This window comes from Artemia franciscana, chromosome 3 (assembly GCF_032884065.1).
Source record: "Artemia franciscana chromosome 3, ASM3288406v1, whole genome shotgun sequence".
NCBI lineage: Eukaryota > Metazoa > Arthropoda > Branchiopoda > Anostraca > Artemiidae > Artemia > Artemia franciscana.
In genome coordinates, this window is record NC_088865.1 from 51,911,786 (window position 1) to 51,933,756 (window position 21,971).

Genomic DNA, 21,971 nt, shown 5'->3' on the forward strand with positions numbered 1-21,971 from the left:
CTAGTTGCCTGTTTAAGTAACCGAAAAATTGGAGGGCAACTAGGCCTCCTTCTCCACCCCTTATTTCTCAAAATCGTCTGATCATAACTAATAGAAAGCCATTTAGCCAAAAAAAGAATTAATATACAAATTTCATTTTAATAATTTATGTGCGGAGAGCCAAAACCAAACATGAATTAATTCAAAAATGTTCAGAAATTAAATTAAAAAAAAGACGAATTTTTTTAGCTGAAAGTAAGGAGCGACATTAAAACTTAAAACGAACAGAAATTACTCCGTATATGAAATGAGTTGTCCCCTCCGCAATCCCTCGCTCTTTACGCTAAAGTTTGACTCTTTGCCACAATTCTGCTTTTTAAAACAATTTAAAGCTTTAGCGTAAAGAGCGAGGGATTGCGGAGGGGACAACTCATTTCATATGCGGAGTAATTTCTGTTCGTTTTAAGTTTTAATGTCGCTCCTTACTTTCAGCTAAAAAAATTCGTTTTTTTTTAATTTAATCTTATTCAAAGGCAGACAACCTTGGTCTATTGAAATATGCAATAAACATATAGTTATATAGAAACTCCATTAGTAACAACAAAACAGAAGGCAAAAATTTTTTTATGAAAAAAAATACATCTATATTCAAGGATGTTTACAGACTTGGGGTCAGGATGCCTTGAGCTCCATAGAGGACCAAAAATCATTTACAGTCTGTCTTATTGAAAATCTCCCTCTCGAGCTAACCGCAAATGTTTAGTAAAACGTCTATTAAAAGATAAAGCACAAAGCTAAGGCTGACCATTCAAGTTCTGTCAAGCATTTAAATCGAGATTCAATTTTTAGTCCTTTGCTAGAAATGCTTCAAAACCTTCCAAATTTTCCTACAGATTAATACAAAATATAATGAGTGAGCTAAAAAATAAATAAAATGTAATTCTTTAAAATATTTCCCAAAAAAAGTTTTCCAAAGAAAAGTAAGCAGCGAAATTAAAACCTTACACGACTAGAAATAAAATCATAGCCAAACTTATAATGGAAGGGATTACTATAAACGAATGAACGAAACCGAAAACTACCACAACTCCTACTTACTACTCACTGCAGCATGAAGCCACCTGAGCCCTACACAGCTACGCACAATCATCCTCCATCCCAAGATATTCAAAGCCCCCTCTTAACACACTCCCAAGAAGCTCAAATTTACCATTAATTCTATTCTTACGACCTTGTATCGTCTCATTCCGGTACGATCTGCTTTTTGTTTTATTCTAAATGGTTAACCGACAAGGACGATCTCTAGCAATCCGTCATTCTTTATCCACAGAACGGGTCTTATCCATCTTAACCTTTCTCTTGTTATAGCCCTAAAAAGTGGCCTTGAACCATATGTTTCAAACATCTAACTGTTGAAAATGTGGTTAATTAGACGGCTACTCAAAACAATCCGTTCACATTTCTCTGGAAAACGTCTAAAAAATTCTCTTCGTCTTTCGGAGCGCCCAAGCCTAAGAACCATACATGATCACTGTCATCACTGTAGCTTCCAATATTCTAATAATGGTTCACAGGCTTATTCCCGTTGTCTTCTAAAAAAATCAACTTTGAAAATACACTTTGGGCGTTGGTTATTCTACTTTTAACATCTTGACTGCACCCATCATCTTTCCTAATAATTAGTTTATAAAACTTTTTCCACAAATAAGTTTTTCAAAGATAAATAGCCAAAAGAGCTCCATTAGATCAACAATGAGCAAAAACAAAATCGAATAGTCTACCAAGCAGGTCACCTGCAACAAGCAAATGAAACCCAAAACGAGCAATACAATAAATAACCGAGAACTCAAAACGAGCAGAAATTAACAAGATTAGAGTTGACAACCACTGTGCCATCTCAAGACCAGAACATGATTTGCCATTTATTGAAAAAAGAAATGCATTTTAAATGTTTCAATTGTTTTTTTAATTTCTACTCCTTTTTGGGTTTCATTTATCTATTTATGGTGATTTGTGGTAGTTTTAGTAGATTACACCATTTCGCTTCTGCTCATTTTTGGGTTAATGGAGTTCTTTACTTTGAATATTTTGAGGAAAAACTTCTTAAAATGAATCTCTTTTCATTTTTTATTGCCATGGTCTTTTTCATGGAAAAAAAAAATATATTTTGTCTTTTTGGCTTTTTCGGTAAGAAATCAAAGTTTAGCTTGCTATTTGTATGTTGGAGAAACTTTTTCAACAATTTTTAACAACTTTCACGCTTTTGAAAATATTGACACAAATAGTGTTGTTCAATTTAGTTTTCTATCTTCTCTAGTTGACCTGAAAAAATTTAATATCATACCCAAAAAAATATATCTATACTTTTTGTTATCCTGGATACTCTTGTACTCTTTTGATTTAGTTAAATTGTCAACTTAACACCTTCAGTCGTTCTTGGAATATTCCTAAGATGTCTTATTGGCAACCAGCATACATATTGTGCCTTTTGATTTAGTTTTAAGAGAAAATTTTAAAGCATAATGGCCAAATTGCATAACATTGACATACCTAATATCCCTAAAGACATAGTTACTGCACCGTTCAACTATGCTGAACAAAATCGCTGTTTCAAGATTTTGATTGGAAGTATCTGGAAAATTATGGGCTAAGGAGAAGGGCTGCCTGCCCTCCAGTCACTTTTGACTCTTAAAGAGGGCACTATAACTTTTAATGTCCGATCAAATTAGCTGTTTTAAAAGCTTATAGATATTACTAGCTGCGATGGAGCAGCGCTGCCTATAATGTTGCTTATATGCCCTTTTGAAAACCTGCTAGCATATAGTCTTTTTGTTTAGTTGAAACTCCTCCTAAACTTTCCCTAAAAGTTTCACATTAATACCCTAAGTGCCAGTAGTTACAGTAACTATAGAAGTAGTATTAAAACTATACACATAGTGTCTTTTGGCTGGTTCAAAATCTAGTTTCGTTCTAATTTCGTAATATATCCTGCTCCTAAAATATTGCTTTTTCACCCTTTTGACAATGTACATGCTCATTGTTCGTTAATATTTAGTTTAAGATCTGTCTAAGAGTTCCATGAAAGCTTCATCTTAATTGATTAAGCTTCAAAATAAAGCTTAATGCCATCAACCGTTCCTGAAGCGTTACTGATGTGTCTTCTTAACAACCTAAGCAGGCTTAGTGTGTTTCGATTTAGTCCAATACAGTTTTAGTATTGCCCAAAATTCTCACCTAAATACGCTTGGCCTTAGTAGATGTAGTAATAATAGTACCAGCAGTAGTAGGAATAGTAGTATGACTGTAAGCAGTAGCGTTAGGATGCAAACATTGTCTTTTGGTTAGTTCAGCATCCCCCCCAACAAGCCCTAAAGTTTCAACTTCACAAGATATTGCTGATATGCCCTTTCCACATCTAATATCTACATTCCGCCTACCCCTACTATTCGATCAGATTTAAATCCCCACATTCCTTGTAAGCAGCTCTGGAATTCACTACCTTCTTCAGTGCAGAAATGCCACTTGTTTGGGACTTTTAAAAGGATTCTTAAGGATCATTTAATAAAGAATCAAATAGATTAATTTTTTTTCTTCTGAGGAGTTGATGGCCCCTGTGTTTTGTTAGTGGTGCGTGGTTTTCCTCTCTGCACTTTGCTCCCTGGCCTCAGGTATGTTCTCTATGTTTTTGTTTTTTTTTTCTTTTTTTCTCCTTCTAGTTGTTGCTTATATTGTATCCCCCATAAATATATTGTCTGTGAACTGCTATATGTGATTGCCTATATTGAATTTATTGCTTGTATAATAAAATATTTTTTTCTTATCCCCCTTGTATCCCTGGCCATGGAGCCTTTCGAGGGGAATTGTGTGTATTGTAATTCAATTTTGAATTGTATTTTGTATTGTCTTCTATTTAATATTGGTAAACTTCTCTCTCTCTCTAAAAAAAACAAAAAAAAAACATCCTTCACACAGTTGGTATGTTGGTATATAGTTTTCCTGAAAATTTCACCTTCATACCCTTAGGCAAAGTTGGAATAGTAGTCACAGTAGCATTGTTAGTGTTAGTTGTACTAGCAGTAGTATTTATAGTAATAGCACTAGTGCTAGTAGCATTAGAAATGTGAAAATATTGCCTTTTGGTCTACGTCCCTTTCATCAAATCCCAGAAGTTTCAACTTAACACAATTAGCCATTGCTATGGTATTCTCGATATGTCCTTTTGATAACCTGTATCTTCATATACCCCTTGGACTTTTCATCTTAATGCTCATAGCCTTACAAGTAGTTGTAGTAGCATTAGTAAAAACAGGACTGGTAGTAATATGGGTTGTGGCATGTACACATTGCATTTTGTCAATTCATTTTCGCCATCAGCGTTCTCTGAAAGCTCCAACTTAACACCCAAATCCATTCTTGAGTTGTGTCCTTTCGACGATCTACATACAAATAGGGTGTTTGGATTTAGTTCAAATTCCCTTCAATATTCAGTGAAATTTTCACCTTCATACACGTAGCCTTAAACACAATACGGAACATAGGAAAAAGAAAAACACAGTCATCTTTGCCTAAGAATGGTAAAAAAAGGTAAAGGTAAAGGATACGGCATTAGACTTTACAGTCCGTACCGGCGGTGCTGATCTCCGTTTCTTGGCCCTTCAGCCAGGAAGTGCAATGGGGGGTTGGGGGCCAGCCATCCTGTGCATTCGCAAACCCTTCCTGTTTACCTTCCCCAGATTTCTCCAGGTACCCATTTAGAGCTGGGTCGACTCTGGCTAAGCTTACAGAGTCACGCCACTGACCCCCGTCCCAAACTGAAGAATTGGGTACGCCGGGATTTGAACCCGCGTCCTCTCAGACAAGGGATCCCGAATCCAGCGCACCAACCCACTCGGCCAGGACGGCCGAGTGGCCAATAATTATGTGGGACCAATAATTTAAATTCCTATCTGGTTTTCTATTATGCTTCGCAATCCATGTGGCAACGGCAACCTCTGGGTCAACAACCTTGAATTACGCAATAGCAAATGAATTTCTATACCAGGGGGGCAGATGAAGCCGATACTTGGCCAAGCAAAAGAACATGGATCGGATTTTACTTTTGTCAGTTTTAGTTAGGAGTTTCCAGAAGGGTGCGGTGTAGAGAATATGGGGAAGGGCGACAGCATTATATAGAGCCGCTAGAAGAGGTCGGTTGAATTGAAGTTTACAATATACAATGGAAGCGTAAGCTTTTGAGATTCTACGTCTGATTTGTTCAAGAAGAAGTTTTTGGGTGTGTCGGATAGAAGAAGCAATGGGCTGACCTAAATATATAAGGTGATCTATAGGCTGAAGAGCTAGATCCAAGCGTGACGGAAGGAGCAGGAGAATTTCTTTTCCAATTAAAGAGGACGATATCAGATTTGAAGGAGTTAAATTCACGCCCAATTTTCTGATATTCCACTTCGAGGATTCCAAAAATTTCAGTGGTGCGTTGAAGAGTTCGACTAAGGCTTAGGATATCATCAGCATATTTTATCAAGGAAAGGTTTACAAAAGACAGAATCAGTGACAGTGGGCACAGATCTTGTGCTTCCAGCACATAGTTATTTAAAAGGTTGGGAGAGGTGATAGCTCCTTGACTGGCCCCTTTCTTGACTGGGATAAGTTGTCTACGTGAAATCGTAGACATGCCTTTATCTGTGGGTAGTTTCAGGCGGATACTTGGTCTTGAATATAAATCCCGAAGACATCGAATAACGGCCAGATTCAATCCTCGTTTACCAGCTTTCAGAAGCATGCGCTGCATGGATTAGAGAGTCGAATGCGCTTCTGACATCATATCCCCCCAAAACAAGGCTTTTTCCGGACGACTTTGCATCAATCAGGGCATTTGCAATAGCGGTTAAAGCGTCGGCACACCCAGTACCTCGCTTAAATCCGAACTGGTGTGAAAGGGTATAGCAAATTTTTCCAGTTCCCTAATAAATAGTAGCTCAAAGAGCTTGCAAAGGGATGTAGCTACAGTAATAGGGTGGAATGATGTACAGTGGACTTCAGATTTCCCTTATTTAAAGATAGGAGTCAGATCTCCGGTGCAAAAAGAAGAAGGAACGATAGCCTGAGTGAAAATCATCTGCATAAGCAGGGACAAATGAGACGTAAGAAGTTTTCCCCCGTATTTCAAATGAAACACACTAACATGGTCAATACCAGATGAACGTTTCCATTTTAATTTTTGGATGGCCTATTCAACAGAACGGGTACTGACCACAAAATCTTCATCGGGTTGAGCATCCAGAAACTGATCCAGACCTATATCATAAGATTGCTCTATGATAGGATCAGGGGAAGAAAACTCAGATTCGTAATATGTATACCATTCAGCTTCTGGAATATCAGCTGAGGAGGGTGATGAAGGAGGGGATGCTGGGGAGGAGACGAATTTAAATACCATATTTTGGTCTTGTTTTCCACGGGCAGAATAGCTATCAGTAAGATCTCTATGATGCTGAGCAAGATTTTTGTTTTTTGCTTTCTTGCTTTATTTAATAGAATTCAAGGATAGGACCTTCGCTGAAGCTTGTATGTCAACCCAATTGAATGCTTGCTCGTATTTTATAAGACTGACGACTAAAGGAGTTTGATGACTTACGCACTTCTCAATTATCAACCTAAGATTGTAGATTTTGTCAACGCATCCTCTCCCCTTTCAAAAACCACACTGTTCTTCTCTGAAAACTTGATCTACAGCATCTCTACAACTAAAACGTGTCAAAATACTAATTAATTTGCTCCATACAGAAACCAAGTGAATCCGTAAAGTGTCACAATTTTTTTCATTTTTTTCAATATATTTTATATAACTTTATCATGGTTTAGCGTGTTTTCAAAATGTTTTGTCCGTCTCTCTTAAACTCTTCCCTGGTCATTAATTGCGACCCCGTTCCTATATTTAATTGGGACAAAGTCGCGATTGGCTGTTCCCTCTCATGCTTGACATGCAAGCACAACAGTTTACTATTTTGTCATCTAGCTGCGTCCTTCAGATCTTTAGCAATCTTAGGCCTCCACCTGGGCATTAAGATCTCATAATTTAAATACCATATTTCCACCTGGAAACCTGTCTATTTGTTCCTGTAGCTGTAACTAAAAGTCCTTTGAGTCTCTACTATGTCCATTAGTCGGCTCTACATGGGAATGTACTACTATAACTGATACCCTGTACTTTTTAGTCGTAAAATGAGTAACTAAAATTTTAGTATTAATACCTTCCCAACCTGAACAAGACCCTGCAGCTTTCTTATTCATCATGGGCCCTGATGCCTGCCTATGCACCCAATCCCTTTTGTCTGAGTAAATAAATTCCATATCACCTGATTTCATGTTTCATGCCCCTGGGATATGAGATTCTGAAACTCCCAGTTTGTCGTCAGGCAAAATATCAATACGATAGTTGAATCTTAACGTCCTCTAAGTTATAATTTTTGTCTCATAAAATAATCGGAATTATTGGGCCTCAGGAAAAGCAATATTTCCAAAATCAGTGCAGGTTGGGGAGTACCACACCCTCTCAGGTTTACACAAAACGCTTAACCCGGCTTTGAACCGGGTAGCAATAGGTCCCTGGGACCTCGAGTATGAAAGGAGTTTTTGTGCAATCCTGGGTGCATCTTCGTCACGACAGGATTTTATACGCTTGGCGATACTCTTCTGTCAACAAGATTCGAAATCCTGCCCAAGAAATCTCAAGCCTAATACCTTCTACTCATTACATATACATGTCTGTAGATATTATGCTACTAAGGGAAGACAGCTCATAATGGAAACTTAGCTAAGAAGAGGTTTTGTCCGCCCAAAAAAGCTGAACAAAACAAAAATAAAAAACAGAAGTTGAATTATCTATTATTCAGAATCATCTGCAAATACTGTTTCTTTTACCAGGCTATGATTTTCTCGAGGGGCACAACTTGTCAAGGTCACCCTGCTGTGCTGTTTACAGTCATAGTTCCTGTTAGGGAAACTTGTGAAATACCCACCCCGATGCCAATATGAAGCCACGCAAGCAGGACACCCCTTGGGGTTTTTTTCACAGCTTCGTCTACTAAATCCAAGTATCTCTGTAAAAGTCATAAAACAAATAAACAAATGCCATGCATAAATTGTGAAATTATAAATTTGAATGACTCTAAATCTCAGCCTGATTTGTCAAGAATGCAACTAAATTGGCTTTTGGGTGTTAACCGTGCTGCAGATTTTAATTTTTCAGTGAGAAACCCAAAGCTTCTCAAGCTGCGTAACAATCATTGGTGTCGTAGGTTTTGCTGCAGTTTCTGCAAATTGCGCAGCTTTTTGTATATGTTACTGTGAATGTCCAAAATAGGAAAATGTCGATATTCACCGGTGATTGTCCAAGATTCCTTTTTTTACTCCGTATATTTAGTTAGCTTTACCAGTCAGCCTTGCTAGTTTTATGCAAGGTTTGATGGTGACAGGTTAGATTTCGTTTTTAACCCATTTCTGAGATTTATAACCTAACTTTAACTTTTAACATCAAACCTTGCATAAGACTGAGAAAGCTAGCTGGCAAAGCTGATTAAACTCAAGCAGTGAAAAAGGAAATTTGGACGTTCACCGGTGAATATTGACATTAACGAGATTTCGGTCATTCACAATGACAAATAGATGAACTCTGCCGACATAAACCTTTACTATACATGAACCAGTTTTCCGTAGATAAATTGTACCAACATAACGCTGTACAATACACAGTTTTTTTGAAATTTAATTTTTGAGAACCTTTTGCTTTCACGCATGACCTTGCCGTGGTTCTTTGTTGGAGGGTAGTGATCGCTTTGCCATGTTTGTGTACTGCACCTTAGGTTTTGTATTTATTAAGATATTAATCCTGTTTTCGAATTAAAAGGTCTAATCCAGATTTATATACATATATGTTTTTTTTTACAGACTCATCTTGTAATTTGCCTATAAATAAAATGGGAAATTACCAAGAATATCTAAAGAAGCTACCTCCCCCTTTAAGAGAGATTGAGCCGAGAACAAAACAATATTACAGTTTCGCGAACCCTTTTAAGACCAAGGTAAGTACCTCAGGTCAACACTTTGAAATTTGTTCTTCTTGTTATAACTGGGTCATTAACAAATCTTGTGAATAATTGATAGATATATATATTCAGCAGCAGCAATAAATTTAAACAGCTAGAGATAAATATGTCAGGGTTTGATGGCCTAGAATTTACAGGGCTCTATCTATAATATCTAAAATAAAACTATTTTTAATGCTGTTTTGCCAACTTTAAAAAGGATCTTGACTTTAAAGTCATCTATTATATCTTATCCCCCATGATTATATGCTAAATGTAAGTCTGTCTTTGATTTGAAGCTCTGGCTGCTCCCTCAAAGAAGAATCAGAAAACCCACTTAGTAAGCCTAGTTTGGCTGTAAATAGCTGTAATTCTGGCTATGATCTTTAGTCTGAGTAAGGACTGATATGCTACTTGTATTTTTAATACAATAGAAGTGGATTTTCTCAGTAGCGAATCTGTAGAAGGTTCTTAGAATGCTCCAGGAGAAGACATGAGCTGATGAAACCTTATCAACCCTTATGGAAAAATATAAAATACGTAGTAGGCATGATGGTTTATTAGTTCCTCGACAGTCTAACTATCTCTGGTTTCATATTTTTTTTCTTTGCTAAACATTGTAATCGTAAGTGCTGACAGACGATAAAACGTTTTACGAATTTCTTTTTTTTTGTCTTCCATAAGAATTTTATAAAGCTTTGATTTATTTGTTTTCGTTTTTGGATCCAACTTCTATTTAAGGTGTATTTTCCCCGTCTCACCTGCAGGTAGCACCTACTGGCAAGGCCCTATCCTGGGGGATAGGGGGTTTAACCCCTCCCCTCCCAAAAAAAAGTTTGACCAACTCGTAAAAACGTAATAAAATTGAACATAAACAAATTTTTTGTGCGTTTTTTGAAGTCTTTTCGTACCCCCCTTCCCCGAAGAAAAAATCCATTTGACCCCTCTCCCCAGAAAAAAAAAATCCTGGATACGGCCCTGCCTGTTGTTAACGTATTTTTGTAGATACACAGGCATTTTTTTTTTGAGTCCATTTTATCTAAAACTATAGAAAAGTGATGTCCAACTAAAATTTGTTGGAATATCGATTTTTAGCTTTTGAAGCAATCTATTTAGTTTGCCTCTGCAACTTTTAAATTTTTGAATCAACTAATCATGTTATAATTTATTAACTACATGTTTGAAAGGATTGAATTTACGAGGAAGAAAACAGTTATAAATATTTGTTGGATATTAGACATTGATTGTTTCAAACCTACTGATTTCAAAAAACAGAATTCATGGGAGTTTGAGCAGTTTTTTTATACAGTAGTGAAAAAGTTAAAGCTGTGAAAAAACTACATTACGTTTACGATAAGGCAATAAGCTGATAGACTGGAGGCACTGTCATGTCATGTACATTACTTAGTCTATTTTCTTGATCAATGAAATTAGGAATCTCGGTTTTTGATAATTTATGTTTATTGGCCACCGAAATTGCTGCGTAAGCCTTAAATCCGAAAAAGTTCAACCTTGATGCCGAAGAACCAACTTCAATTTTGCCGTCTGGAAACTTCGTTATGTCCATCAAGATTTGTATTTTGAATGACAATAGTAACTATCTCGTACTTTGTCGTCGTGTAACGATTTGAGTCTTGATTTTCCCGAGACGTTTCTGACTGATTTTCCGTGCATAAAAAAAATGTATTTTTCATTTCAAAGATATTGTAAAATTTCTTTTCCTTACAATAGAGAATAAAAGGGTTCCGATTAAGATCTAATATTTTGGATTGCTTATTAAAGTTTAAGTAGTATTTGAATATAAAGTCGTGATTTCTGATTAGCCTTAATTTTGTGCTATTAGTCTCTAATAGTTTCTATGCTAAAGAATTTGTCGTAGATGGGAAGGAGAATTTTCAACCGTTCTGATTGAAATCACTTGTATAATTAATTGATCGGTTGGGGGGTAAAGCCATGCTGAATCCCTTTGTTTTCGCTTGCCCTGAATAAAGTCTTTAAAGGTATCTTAACTGTAAAAATTATTTTTGGCTGTAGATAGGACTTGCCTTTGTTTTATTGCATGAACCGAATTAAATTGTTACTTCTTTCTTCAGCCAAGTAAACTTACAAAAAGAGATACAAAATACAAGTATTGCTGGGGTATGAAATAAGACAAAGCTCTCAAACTTGTCTGGCCCCTCTCCCCCACTTTGGTGGGGCAAGCCCCTTCATAAAAAAAATTTAATAATCATTCATAATTAAGTAAATTTAATGGTGGTTTATCGGTGAAAGTTACTAAGCTAATGGTTGATAAGGGGGTGGGTAATTTGTGAGCCACCTTTATGCTACTAGTCATCCGGCACAATCATGAATAGACCCCATTATTAGGAGAAATACAGGTTATCTAGGCTAGGTCTTAGCTGTGGTGAGAGACAGCAAAAGTGTTCTTGATTGATAAAAGTTCTTGATAGGTTTGTCTTAAATTGACAACCGTGGAATTCCACGGTAGCCTGCCGGAGGAGTGGCTAAAAATTAAATGTGGTTTTCTTAAATATTTGAGGGAACTACGGTCAAGGAGATTTTCCATTAGGAATTCTAAACTACTGACCTTTTTAATCTTAGCACTAGCAGGCTTTGAAGTTTTACAGTTAGGGTCATCACCGGTGTTTAACCTTTGCAGCCTACTTATGCCTGGATCTTCAGGGATAAGCAAATCCGATTGGTTTTACATAAAGTTCAGGAAGAAGTGAGCGTCTCTGAAATTCATGGTTCTCCTTTCCCATTGGTCCAAAGATCTTGCTTCGTAAGTTTTAAACCGATCGGGGGGGGGGGGAATCTGTCATTATTTTTACTGAAGTTTTGGTGAGGGTGTGTTATATTGGAGGAGTACAAGCACACTAAGTGCCACTAATCATACAAACTGAGAGTCATTTTATTATTCTGGATGAAAAATAATTTATTTACATATATTTCTGCTAAAAAAGTAGATGGCAGTGCTGAAGAGACTAAGACCCTTTTTTGGTCTTCCAATGATTTAAATTGTAATATCACCCATAATTCTACTTCAAACCATAAACTAAGAAGTACTTTTTATTTTATAGTATTGTTGAAATAAAAAGACAGAAGTGATAAGAAAAAAGCTAGGCAATTGGATTTCATATAAATAAAAGTATACTGCTACTAACAACTCACCGCAGCACCAAACCGCCTGAAGCTAATACAGCTATGCACGCTGCTCCTCCATCCGAAGGCCTCCCTTTTTACACCCTCCCATGAATTTAACATTTCCTTTAAATCTTTCTTTATGACATCCTTCCAACCCAACCACGGACGACCTGCTTTCCGTTTAGTCCTTGACGGTTGGCTGAGAAGGACAGTCTTTGGCAATCTGTGTTCCTGTATTATCAGAACGTGCCCTGGTCATAGAGCCTTCAATAGTAGAAGACTTGAATGAAATATAAAAAAGCCGTGTGACTTATACCCCTATACTGTATTTATTTATTATGAATTTTTAATCTGATTGATGTACTTGGTTATTTTTTTATGAGATTTAGAAACCAAATTTGGGCAAGCATAACTAAGAGTAAGCCAAGTTGATCGGATCCCCTCCCCTCTCCTCTGTTTTTGGGTGTAAAATTTAGTTCGCTTCTTATCCACAGTGCTACAGTAACAGTTGAACACATAACCAAAGGATTTATTTGTTTTTTTCCATTAATTTACAGAAGAGCAAAAATGAGATTTCGATGCTTTCTTTTTCTTAAATTTTTTAAGGTTTTGAGACAGGTCTGACAACTATGGCGTATAGTTGAATAAGTGGCTTCAACTTGACATTGAAAATAAAGTTGCGTTGCCTAATTTTTTAGATAATATTATTGAAATTTGTTTTTTCTCGTCCTAATCATTATCAGTTAGTCCTATTTTTTATTATTCAAATTCTCTCCATTATTATGCTCAGTGGATTGAGTTTTTGGGGGGATTTATTTGATCACCCTTTGTTTGAGGCACGATGACACGTATACTGTAATCTAATTAATTATATTGCTTTAATTTATTCCTACTTCTTTTTGCTTTTAAAAGGTTTTCATTGATGAAGCTGACACTGCTGACAAATTTGAAAGCGAAAAAAATAGAGGCATAGAAAGGACCTTAGAGGCTGTCACCACTTCTCAGATGACTCGAAAGACTGGAATCAAACGTGGTCCTCTACCAAAAGACTTCGTTTATAAAAAGAGTTCTTTCACCGTTGATAGAAAGTACGGAGGACTTGAAACCGATGACGCTAAGAAATTTCACCGTTGCGATATAGGTATTATTATTATTATTTATTGAAATCCCGTCTTCACACAAAAAGGAAATGAGCACTATATAACTTGCTTTGATCGGATCTCAATGAAATTTGATATTTAGAAGGATATCGTGTCTCAAAGCTCTTATTTTAAATCTCAACAGGATCTGGTGACATTGGGGGAGTTTTTCTTTTTTTTGGGGGGGGGGGGAACCTAAAATCATGGAAAACGCTTAGATTGGAGGGATCAGGATAAAACTTGGTGGTAAAAATAAGAAGAAGTCTTAGATAAGTGATTGACATAATTGGAACCGATACGCTCTATTTGGGGGGGGGGGTCTGAAAAATTAGAAAAAATGACGTATTTTTAACTTACGAAGGAGTAATCGGATCTTCATGAAACTTCATATTTAGAAGGACCTCTTAATTCAGATCTCTCAGTTTAAATCTCAACCGGATCCAGCATCATTGGGGGGGGTAGTTGGGGGACCGGAAATCTTAGAAAATACTTAAAGCGGAGAGATCAGGATGAAACTGGATGGGAAGAATAAAACCCTATCTAAGATACGTGACTGAGATAACCGGACCGGATCTGCTCTCTTTGGTGGAGCTGGGGGGGGGGGTAATTCGGAAAAATAAGGTATTTGTAACTTACGAACGGGTGACCCGATCTTAATGAAATTTGATATTTAGAAGGATCTTCTGCTTTAAAGCTCTAATTTTAAATTCCGACCAGATCTTGTGACATTGGGGGGAGTTGGAGGGGGAAACTGGAATTCTTGGAGAAAGTGGAAATTGGGGTATTTTTATTTTAGGAATAGGTGATCGGATCTTAATGAAACTTGATATATATAGAAGGATCTTATGTCTCAGATGCTCCCTTTTCGACTCAAATTGTATCCGGGGACATAGGGGGCTGGAGGAGGGAAACAGGAATCTTGGAAAACGTTTTGAGTGGAGAGATCAGAATGAAACTTGATGGGAAGAAAAAGCACAAGTTCTAGACACGTGATTAACATAATTGGAACGGATCCGTTCTCTTTGGAGGAGCTGGGGGGTGTTAATTTGGAAAAATTAGAAAAATTGAGGTATTTTTAACTTAAGAACGGGTTACCGGATCTTAATGAAATTTGATATTTAGAAGGAATCAATGTCTCAGAGCTCTTATTTCAAATCCCGATCAGATCTGTTGACATTAGGGGGAGCTGGAGGGGGAAATCTTTGGAAAACACGTGGATATGTACTACGGCAAGTGTGGTTACCGCTCCGCTAACAAGTTTTGTTTAATAGTGCTTGTTTTACACTTTTTATTGCACTCAATCACCCATTTATATTATTTTATTCATACAAAAGGGAGTATATAAGAGGGAAGTTTTGTGGGGAATTTTGATGTTCCATTTTACATCATCATTTATTGATAAATTTTGATTGGCATTGAGCATTCGGAAATGGTCAAAAACAGATCACAAATTGAAGCAATTTATTTGATGAACAAACAAAGAAAGGGATGTAAAAATCGGTGAGTTGAAGAAACGAGTTAAAAAGTGATGTTTGTCAAATTGAGTGTTTGGCGGTAAATATTTTACAAAACAGCTGTTGTAACAAACAATAGCAAATAATGCAGAAACTTGAAAGCAGTATCAAGTCTTACCCAGCTACTTTCTCAGTGGCATAGCTCAAGATTTTTTTTATTTCGGGGATGGGTTGGGGGCAAGAGGGGTCCACTCCGGAGAGTCTAGGGGCTTGGGATATATAATAACTTTCTTTCTCCAAGTTATTGGTGATCAACTGCCCTCCCCCCCAAATGACACCACTCAATTTTAGCAAGGGCCAGTCAAACTCTCTTCTTGGACTCAGTTACCAAATTGGTGTGTTGAATAATATCGTGACATTAATACGGTATTGATTTTTTTTCTGGTATACGCTCCCTACTCGTGGCGCAAGTAACTTGTAGTTCTTATTAGAACCATGTTATAAGTAATAAAGAAGTTACAGGTTTTCGCTTTGTTTTCTCAACAGTAACTTGTTACGCCACACTTATGCCTCACACACAGCAAATAGGAATAACTTTTGCAGTGGACCATAATAGGTTTAGCTGATTAGCAGTAAAAAAGACATTGTGGGAGGTGTGTATTTATTATTGCAGAAAGCGATATATCTAATGACAGCCATGGCCTGCTTTTTAACATCTTTACTGCTCCCACCATCTTTACTAATAATACTACCAAGATAAGTGAAGCTGACCACCTGATCAATCTTTTGGTTACCCAACGTCGCCTTTTCATCTTCAGTTACTGACTTTGTCTTAGTGACTGAGCCTTCTTAACATTTATTTTCAGACCTATTCTAGCAACCTGAACTCGCAAAACCTTAAAAAGCTCATTCATTTTCTTTACTGTTTAATCTAGGATGCTCAAATCATTAGCATGATCTAAGTCCAGGAGAGTTTTTCCTCCTCATTTGATTCCGTGATCTCTCATTGCCTTTCCCATGCTCTTTTAGACACAATTCATCAAAATGATCCATATTAAGGGGGATAGAACACAACCCTGCTTAACGTAACAGTTTCCTTATTCATCATGAATCCTATTTCTTGTCTATGTACCCCATCCTTCCTGCCTGAGTAAACAAATTCTATATCGCCTAATTTCATGCTTCCTACCCCTATGATATGAGTTTTTGAAACTGCTAATAAGTCCAGTTTGAATCGTCTGAATTCGTTGGTCAAAATGTCGATACGACACACTTTTAATACGATACGACATATGTTATTTTTTAACATCGTAACATTCCAAGTTCCAATTTTCATGTACGCGTATCTGTGATCTTTCTTCTGGAAAAAGAAATACGAAATTCCATATTTTTTCAGATAGGAGCTTAAAACCTCTTCAACGTGGTTCTCTGATACGCTGAGTCTGTTTGTATGATTTTCATTAAGGTTATATGACTTTTAGGGGGTATTTCTCCCTTTTTTCGAAAATAAGTCAAATTTTCTTAGGCTCATAAGTTTTGATGGGTAGGACTAAACTTGATATGACATATATGTTTAATTCAAGCATAAAAATCCAATTCTTTTGATGCATCTATTAATATTAAAATTCTGTTTTTTAAAGTATCGCTTATGATTGAGCCAGGTCACTCCTTACTTACAGTTCGTTACCACGAACTGAATCATTATTTGGAAATTTTTAGTCGAATTGTTCGTCTTACAGACAAATCCTTTCTGGAAAATATTGAGTCCAAAAAACTATTCCTACATATTCGTGCTTAATATCCAAAATTAATATTAAGTAATCATAAAAAATTTGATTTTCTTTTAGTTCTGTGCAGCCAAATTTCACACACACACAAAATGGATGGAAAAACTGTAGGTGATAGAAACTCTATTATTGTATTATATTCAAGTCACCTTTTCCAGTTTTTGAGGGTCAACAGAGAATAAATTATTTTCCTTCAAAGTATCTTTATTGAAACGAGTAAATTTAGTGATGCTAAAAATTGGATGAACCAGTAGCTAAAAGCTCTTTATTTTAAACATTTAATCTGTTTCTTAATCATTTTCATATTTTGTCAGACGTTTTCGAAACATCAACGCACATAAACTTGTTCAATAAATAAGAAAAATTCAGTCACCTATAAGCAAATAAAATTTTTAATTTTAGCTAAGAATTGAATCAAAGACTATACAAAACTGATTGGAGGGGACGCAGGATAAGATGATCGTTTATCATGGATTTGATAGGAATTATGGACCACCTTTTTTTTTATTTATTTATTTGTCACTTTGCTGTGTTTGCCGCTGGACAACAAAAAATGGTCTAAAACCATTTAAACTGCTGCTCATAAATATTCTTTTGTTTTCTGTTCCTCATAGTTAATGATTTTCTTATCAATAACAAAAGACCAATAACAAAAGAATTACCGTCAAACGTGGTTTTGAGATATTCAACAAAGTAACTAACTCTTGCAAAGTTGGATCCTACAATGAATAAATGTGCATATTTTGTATTAAAAGACTAAACAAGACTTCGAAAGGTAGCAAGGACTAAGCCTCTTGTACCAAGTCATCTTGAAGTGTTGCAGTAACTGCACCACACTCGAAGTTAGTAACTGCTAGTAACAATTAGTAACTGTACTAAATGTGCTACTATTCTACAGTCGAAGGATTTAGTCTCAGTGCCAAGGGTTGAGTAATCAGTCATCATCAGGCTTGAAATATTAAATATTTGCTATTAAATATGTGTAGCAACTGTAAGAAATAAAAATAGACCTGATAATTGTCCCTAGCTGTAAGCTACAGGAAGTATCCAAATATTCCGACGGTCCTAATCTAGAAATTTGGACGTTCTGATGAATATGGGAAAGGAAACTAGCGAGTATGCGTACAACAAATAGACGATTACCCATATTCTTAGCTTCTTCTGCTGCTACACGAAGGTTGAGACTAACAAATGCCTTGATCATGGCCCTGAACAATTCCCTAACACATGCGTTTTCATTTTCAAATGTTCAAGAATGCTGTCATGCATTATAACCAAAAATGCACGCTGCTATTTGTGTATAATCTACCTTTACTTCTATGTTACCAAGTAAAACTTCCAACAGAGAACGACTTCCAACTTCCAGAAGAAAAACTTCCAACGTTGACAAAAACCAATATCTGAGATAAAAAGCTCTGTGATAAAAAAAACGCTCGGTATTTCGTTTAAGTGGTATCTTTTCACATAACTAAATCTAAGAGCATTAAGGGCTTTTGATTTACTTGGAGCTTAACTAATTTCTAGAATAGAAATCTTCCGAACTATGTCATTAAATGGTAAAGCTGATAGTCACGGTTAAACTCAGCAGTTAAGTAAAAAAAAACCGGATCAATATCACTAGTTTACCCCGGCTTACGGTCATCGTTTCTCATTTCGGCTATGGTTCTTTTTTTAATCAAAAGTCGGAGCCTTATTGCGACATTTCTGTACATCTGATTCATTCAGCTTGCTTATTATTTAACATCATTGTTTCATGAACATCGTATTTTGTAATAATAACTAAGATTATTTTAACATCTTGCTGCATTACACGGGATATACCTTCTTCTTATTTTCTTAGAGTAGATAGCGGATTCTCACTAAAATTGGGTATTTAGTACCCGGGCCGATGTTCTTTGGGATCTATAATTAGGGTAGCAGTTTACTAAATTCAGAACCTTGAAGTATCTAAACCTGGGATAGCAGCTTACTAGATATGGTACCCTGAGGAAACTCACTAAATAGGAAATAAGTTAAGATTTGTTTTTTCGGCTCTTAGGAGTGAGGTGAAAAGATTTTTCTGTATTTTTCTTGGTTAGGACAACCATGGACACTTTGTAACTGGCATACATGTTTTATTCTTATGGCGTTACATTTCTTGCTTTTAGGGGGAGATAGGTTAGAATTATTACATAAACGAATAATTTTGTTATTTTCGTCAATCTATATTATTAACATGAAATCTACTAATTTAAATTGTCCTAGCAAAACGACTTTTACGTAGTGATCCCGCAGGGGCTCGTCAGATGCATTATCATGCTATTTATATAATTTTATTGACTTTCGGAGCGTCAATATTAACAGTTAGCTTGTCTTCTTTTAGATACCTTTATATTTCTTGGGTACCAAAATTAGCTAGTTTCTGCCCCACTTTAGATCCATAGAGGCTAGGCGAAGGTACTGAAGCACCAACTCTAGTTTCACTACAGATAACGCGGTTTACATATATATATAATAGATGGCTCTTTTGTGGAAATGAAATAAAAGAAGTAGCCTGGGATTGTTATTCTAAAGAATCTTAACTTATACTCGCATTCACTCAAAGAATATAGCTTTTTCTCAGGGTCAAATGCAATAGATATCCGTAGTTTTAACCATAAGGTTTTTTAGCTTAGTTGTATTTTCAGAAAACTGAAAAAAAGGAAACGTCAAAACAGCCATTTTAAATACTTAGCTGTGAAGACGAAAATAAAAGCTTGACAATTACGACATTCTTGTCTACTGTACGTGGGAAAATGTGTAGGAGTCCATTTCAAATGCAGGGGGATGAGCTAGTTAAAACTAACAAACAAAAATACACATTTATAGTAATCATGAGAAAAATAGAATTACTTTGGAAGATCTTGGCTTTTTGTTGGGAAGAGGGGGTACAGGACAGAATGCCCTGCTAGCGGGTCTGCCCATACTTCTGCTATTTTTTATTTTTCCTTTGGAAAGACCGGCAACTCTACAGTTTCTTCCAAGAAAAATTTGAAAACGTTTTTCAAAATCAGTTTCTGTTCATTTTTTAATTCACATTGTTTATGATATTTCTTGGGAATGTTTTAAAGTTTTTAAAGCTTTTTGGCTAAGAACTAAAAAATTGGATTGTAATTTAAACTTTTGACAGAATTTGAATTTTCAGACGAAAAATTTTTATTTATTAGTTTTTAGTTTGATGTGATTATTTATTGTGATTTCTTTTCGTTTTATGTTTTAAAATAGCTCTCTACTTTTTTAAAAAGTTTTGTTAATTATTAGAGAAGAAACTGACAAAGGTTTATATCTCTTGCTGAGATAATTACTGAAATAAACCCTTGCAAAAGAGAAATGAATGCTCTAAGTTAATTTCGTCTTTTATACTATAGAGGGATGCTATTCCAAGCTGATTTTGTGACGACCTTGTTGAAGGTTCTTTATCAAGATTTTCGAAGGTTTCTTAGATCAGTATTTCACAGTTATTCAACGTATTTGAAAGTCTGGTTACAAAAGATTTTCTTACGGACTGCCTACTTAAGCGTTATATTACCAAAAGAACTAAATTATAACAGAATTATGTAATTTAGGCAAAATTATAAAATTTTAAACTAGTATACATCTCTAAGACACCTTATCGTTCAGTCCGTTTTTGTGACCGCAAAAATGACTTTGGCAGTAGAAAATAATTGGCCATGCATATTGTCAACTGTAACTGCCTTCACTCTATTAGGAAAATTAAGTTTAGTCACTAAATCAAGAAATACAGAAGTAAATGATTTAGGTATCATTTGCCATTCCATAGAATCTATCAGCCACGAGACTCATATAGAAATAGCCTACTCCTACCATTTTGAAAAGGGCAAAGGAAGACAACCAACATCTTGGTAAAAGTTGCCAATTCTCTTAGAGTCTCGCAAATTAGGTCAAACGCAAGACAATATATAACATTAAAAATATAAAATATATATAATATATAAAAATATATAAAAAATATATATATAATATATAAAATATATATAAAATATATATATATATATATATATATATATATATATATATATATATATATATATATATATATATATATATATATATATATATATATATATATATATATATATATATATAATATATAATATAAATATAAATATAGTGTAATATAAATATAAATTAGATATAAATATTAATATATATATATATATATAAATATAAATATATATAATATATATATAAATATAAATATATGTAATATATATATATATATATATATATATATATATATATATATATATATACATACATATATATATATATATATAGATATATATATATATATATATATATATATATATATATATATATATATATATATATATATATATATATATATATATACATATATATATATATATATATATATATATATATATATATATATATATATATATATATATATATATATATATATATATATATATATATATATATATATATATATATATATATATATATATATATATATCAATAAAATATATAAATTATATAAGATTCAGCCACGCTGAATATCGCGTTTGTTTTTTTAGGACAAAGAGGGAAGATCTGTGAACAGAGAAAATTAACCCTATGTATAGAGCGACATATTTGATTACCTGAAGAAAGAGTGGGTTTTTATATGTGATTTTATTTAAATAAAAAAAACAAGTTTTTTCAACTGAAAGTAAGGAGTGACATCAAAACTTAAAACGCACAGAAATTACTTCGTATATGAAAGAGGCTGCTTCCTCATCAACGCCCCGCTCTTTACGCTAAAGTTTGACTCTTTCTCTCAATTCTTCTTTCTAAAACAGTAAAAAACTTTAGCGTAAAGAGCGGGGCGTTGATGAGGAAGCAGCCTCTTTCATATACGAAGTAATTTCTGTGCGTTTTAAGTTTTAATGTCACTCCTTACTTTCAGTTGAAAAAACTTGTTTTTTTTATTTAATTTCTGAACGTTTTTGAATCAATGCATGTTTTTATTTTGGCTCTCCGCAGAGGAATAATCAAAACGAAATTTGCATATTTTTTTTTTGGCTCAATGGCTTTCTCATAATTTTGATCGAATGATTTTGAGAAAAACAGAGCGGGGGACGAAGCCTAGTTGCCCCCCGATTTTTTGGTTAATTAAAAAGGCAACTAGAACTTTTAATTTTTTACGAATCTTTTTATTGGTAAAAGATTTACGTAACTTATAAATTAGCATACGTAAAGAACTTTTGTATTCTCATGTTTTTATTACATATATGAGGGGATTCGCCCCATCGTCAGTACCTCGCTCTTTACACTAAAGCTTAAATTTTATCCCAATTTATTAAGAATGACCCCCTGAATCACAAAAGCCGTAGAATAAGT

The 21,971-nt window shown here is 34.9% G+C and overlaps 1 protein-coding gene across 3 annotated transcripts in view; it reads left to right on the forward strand.

Annotated features, from left to right (window-relative positions):
- LOC136025393 (integrator complex subunit 6-like) overlaps positions 1–21,971 on the forward strand; it is an 84,369-nt gene that overhangs the window by 38,609 nt on the left and 23,789 nt on the right. For 2 of the 3 annotated variants that reach the window (XM_065701385.1, XM_065701386.1), the window contains 3 exons: positions 8,926–9,059; positions 13,119–13,347; positions 16,647–16,785. In XM_065701385.1, coding sequence (XP_065557457.1) covers positions 8,926–9,059; positions 13,119–13,347; positions 16,647–16,768 — 485 coding nt within the window. In that variant the 3' untranslated portion in view covers positions 16,769–16,785. Of the gene's footprint in view, positions 1–8,925; positions 9,060–13,118; positions 13,348–16,646; positions 16,786–21,971 lie in introns of those variants that run through there. The other variant, XM_065701387.1, reaches the window with a different exon arrangement.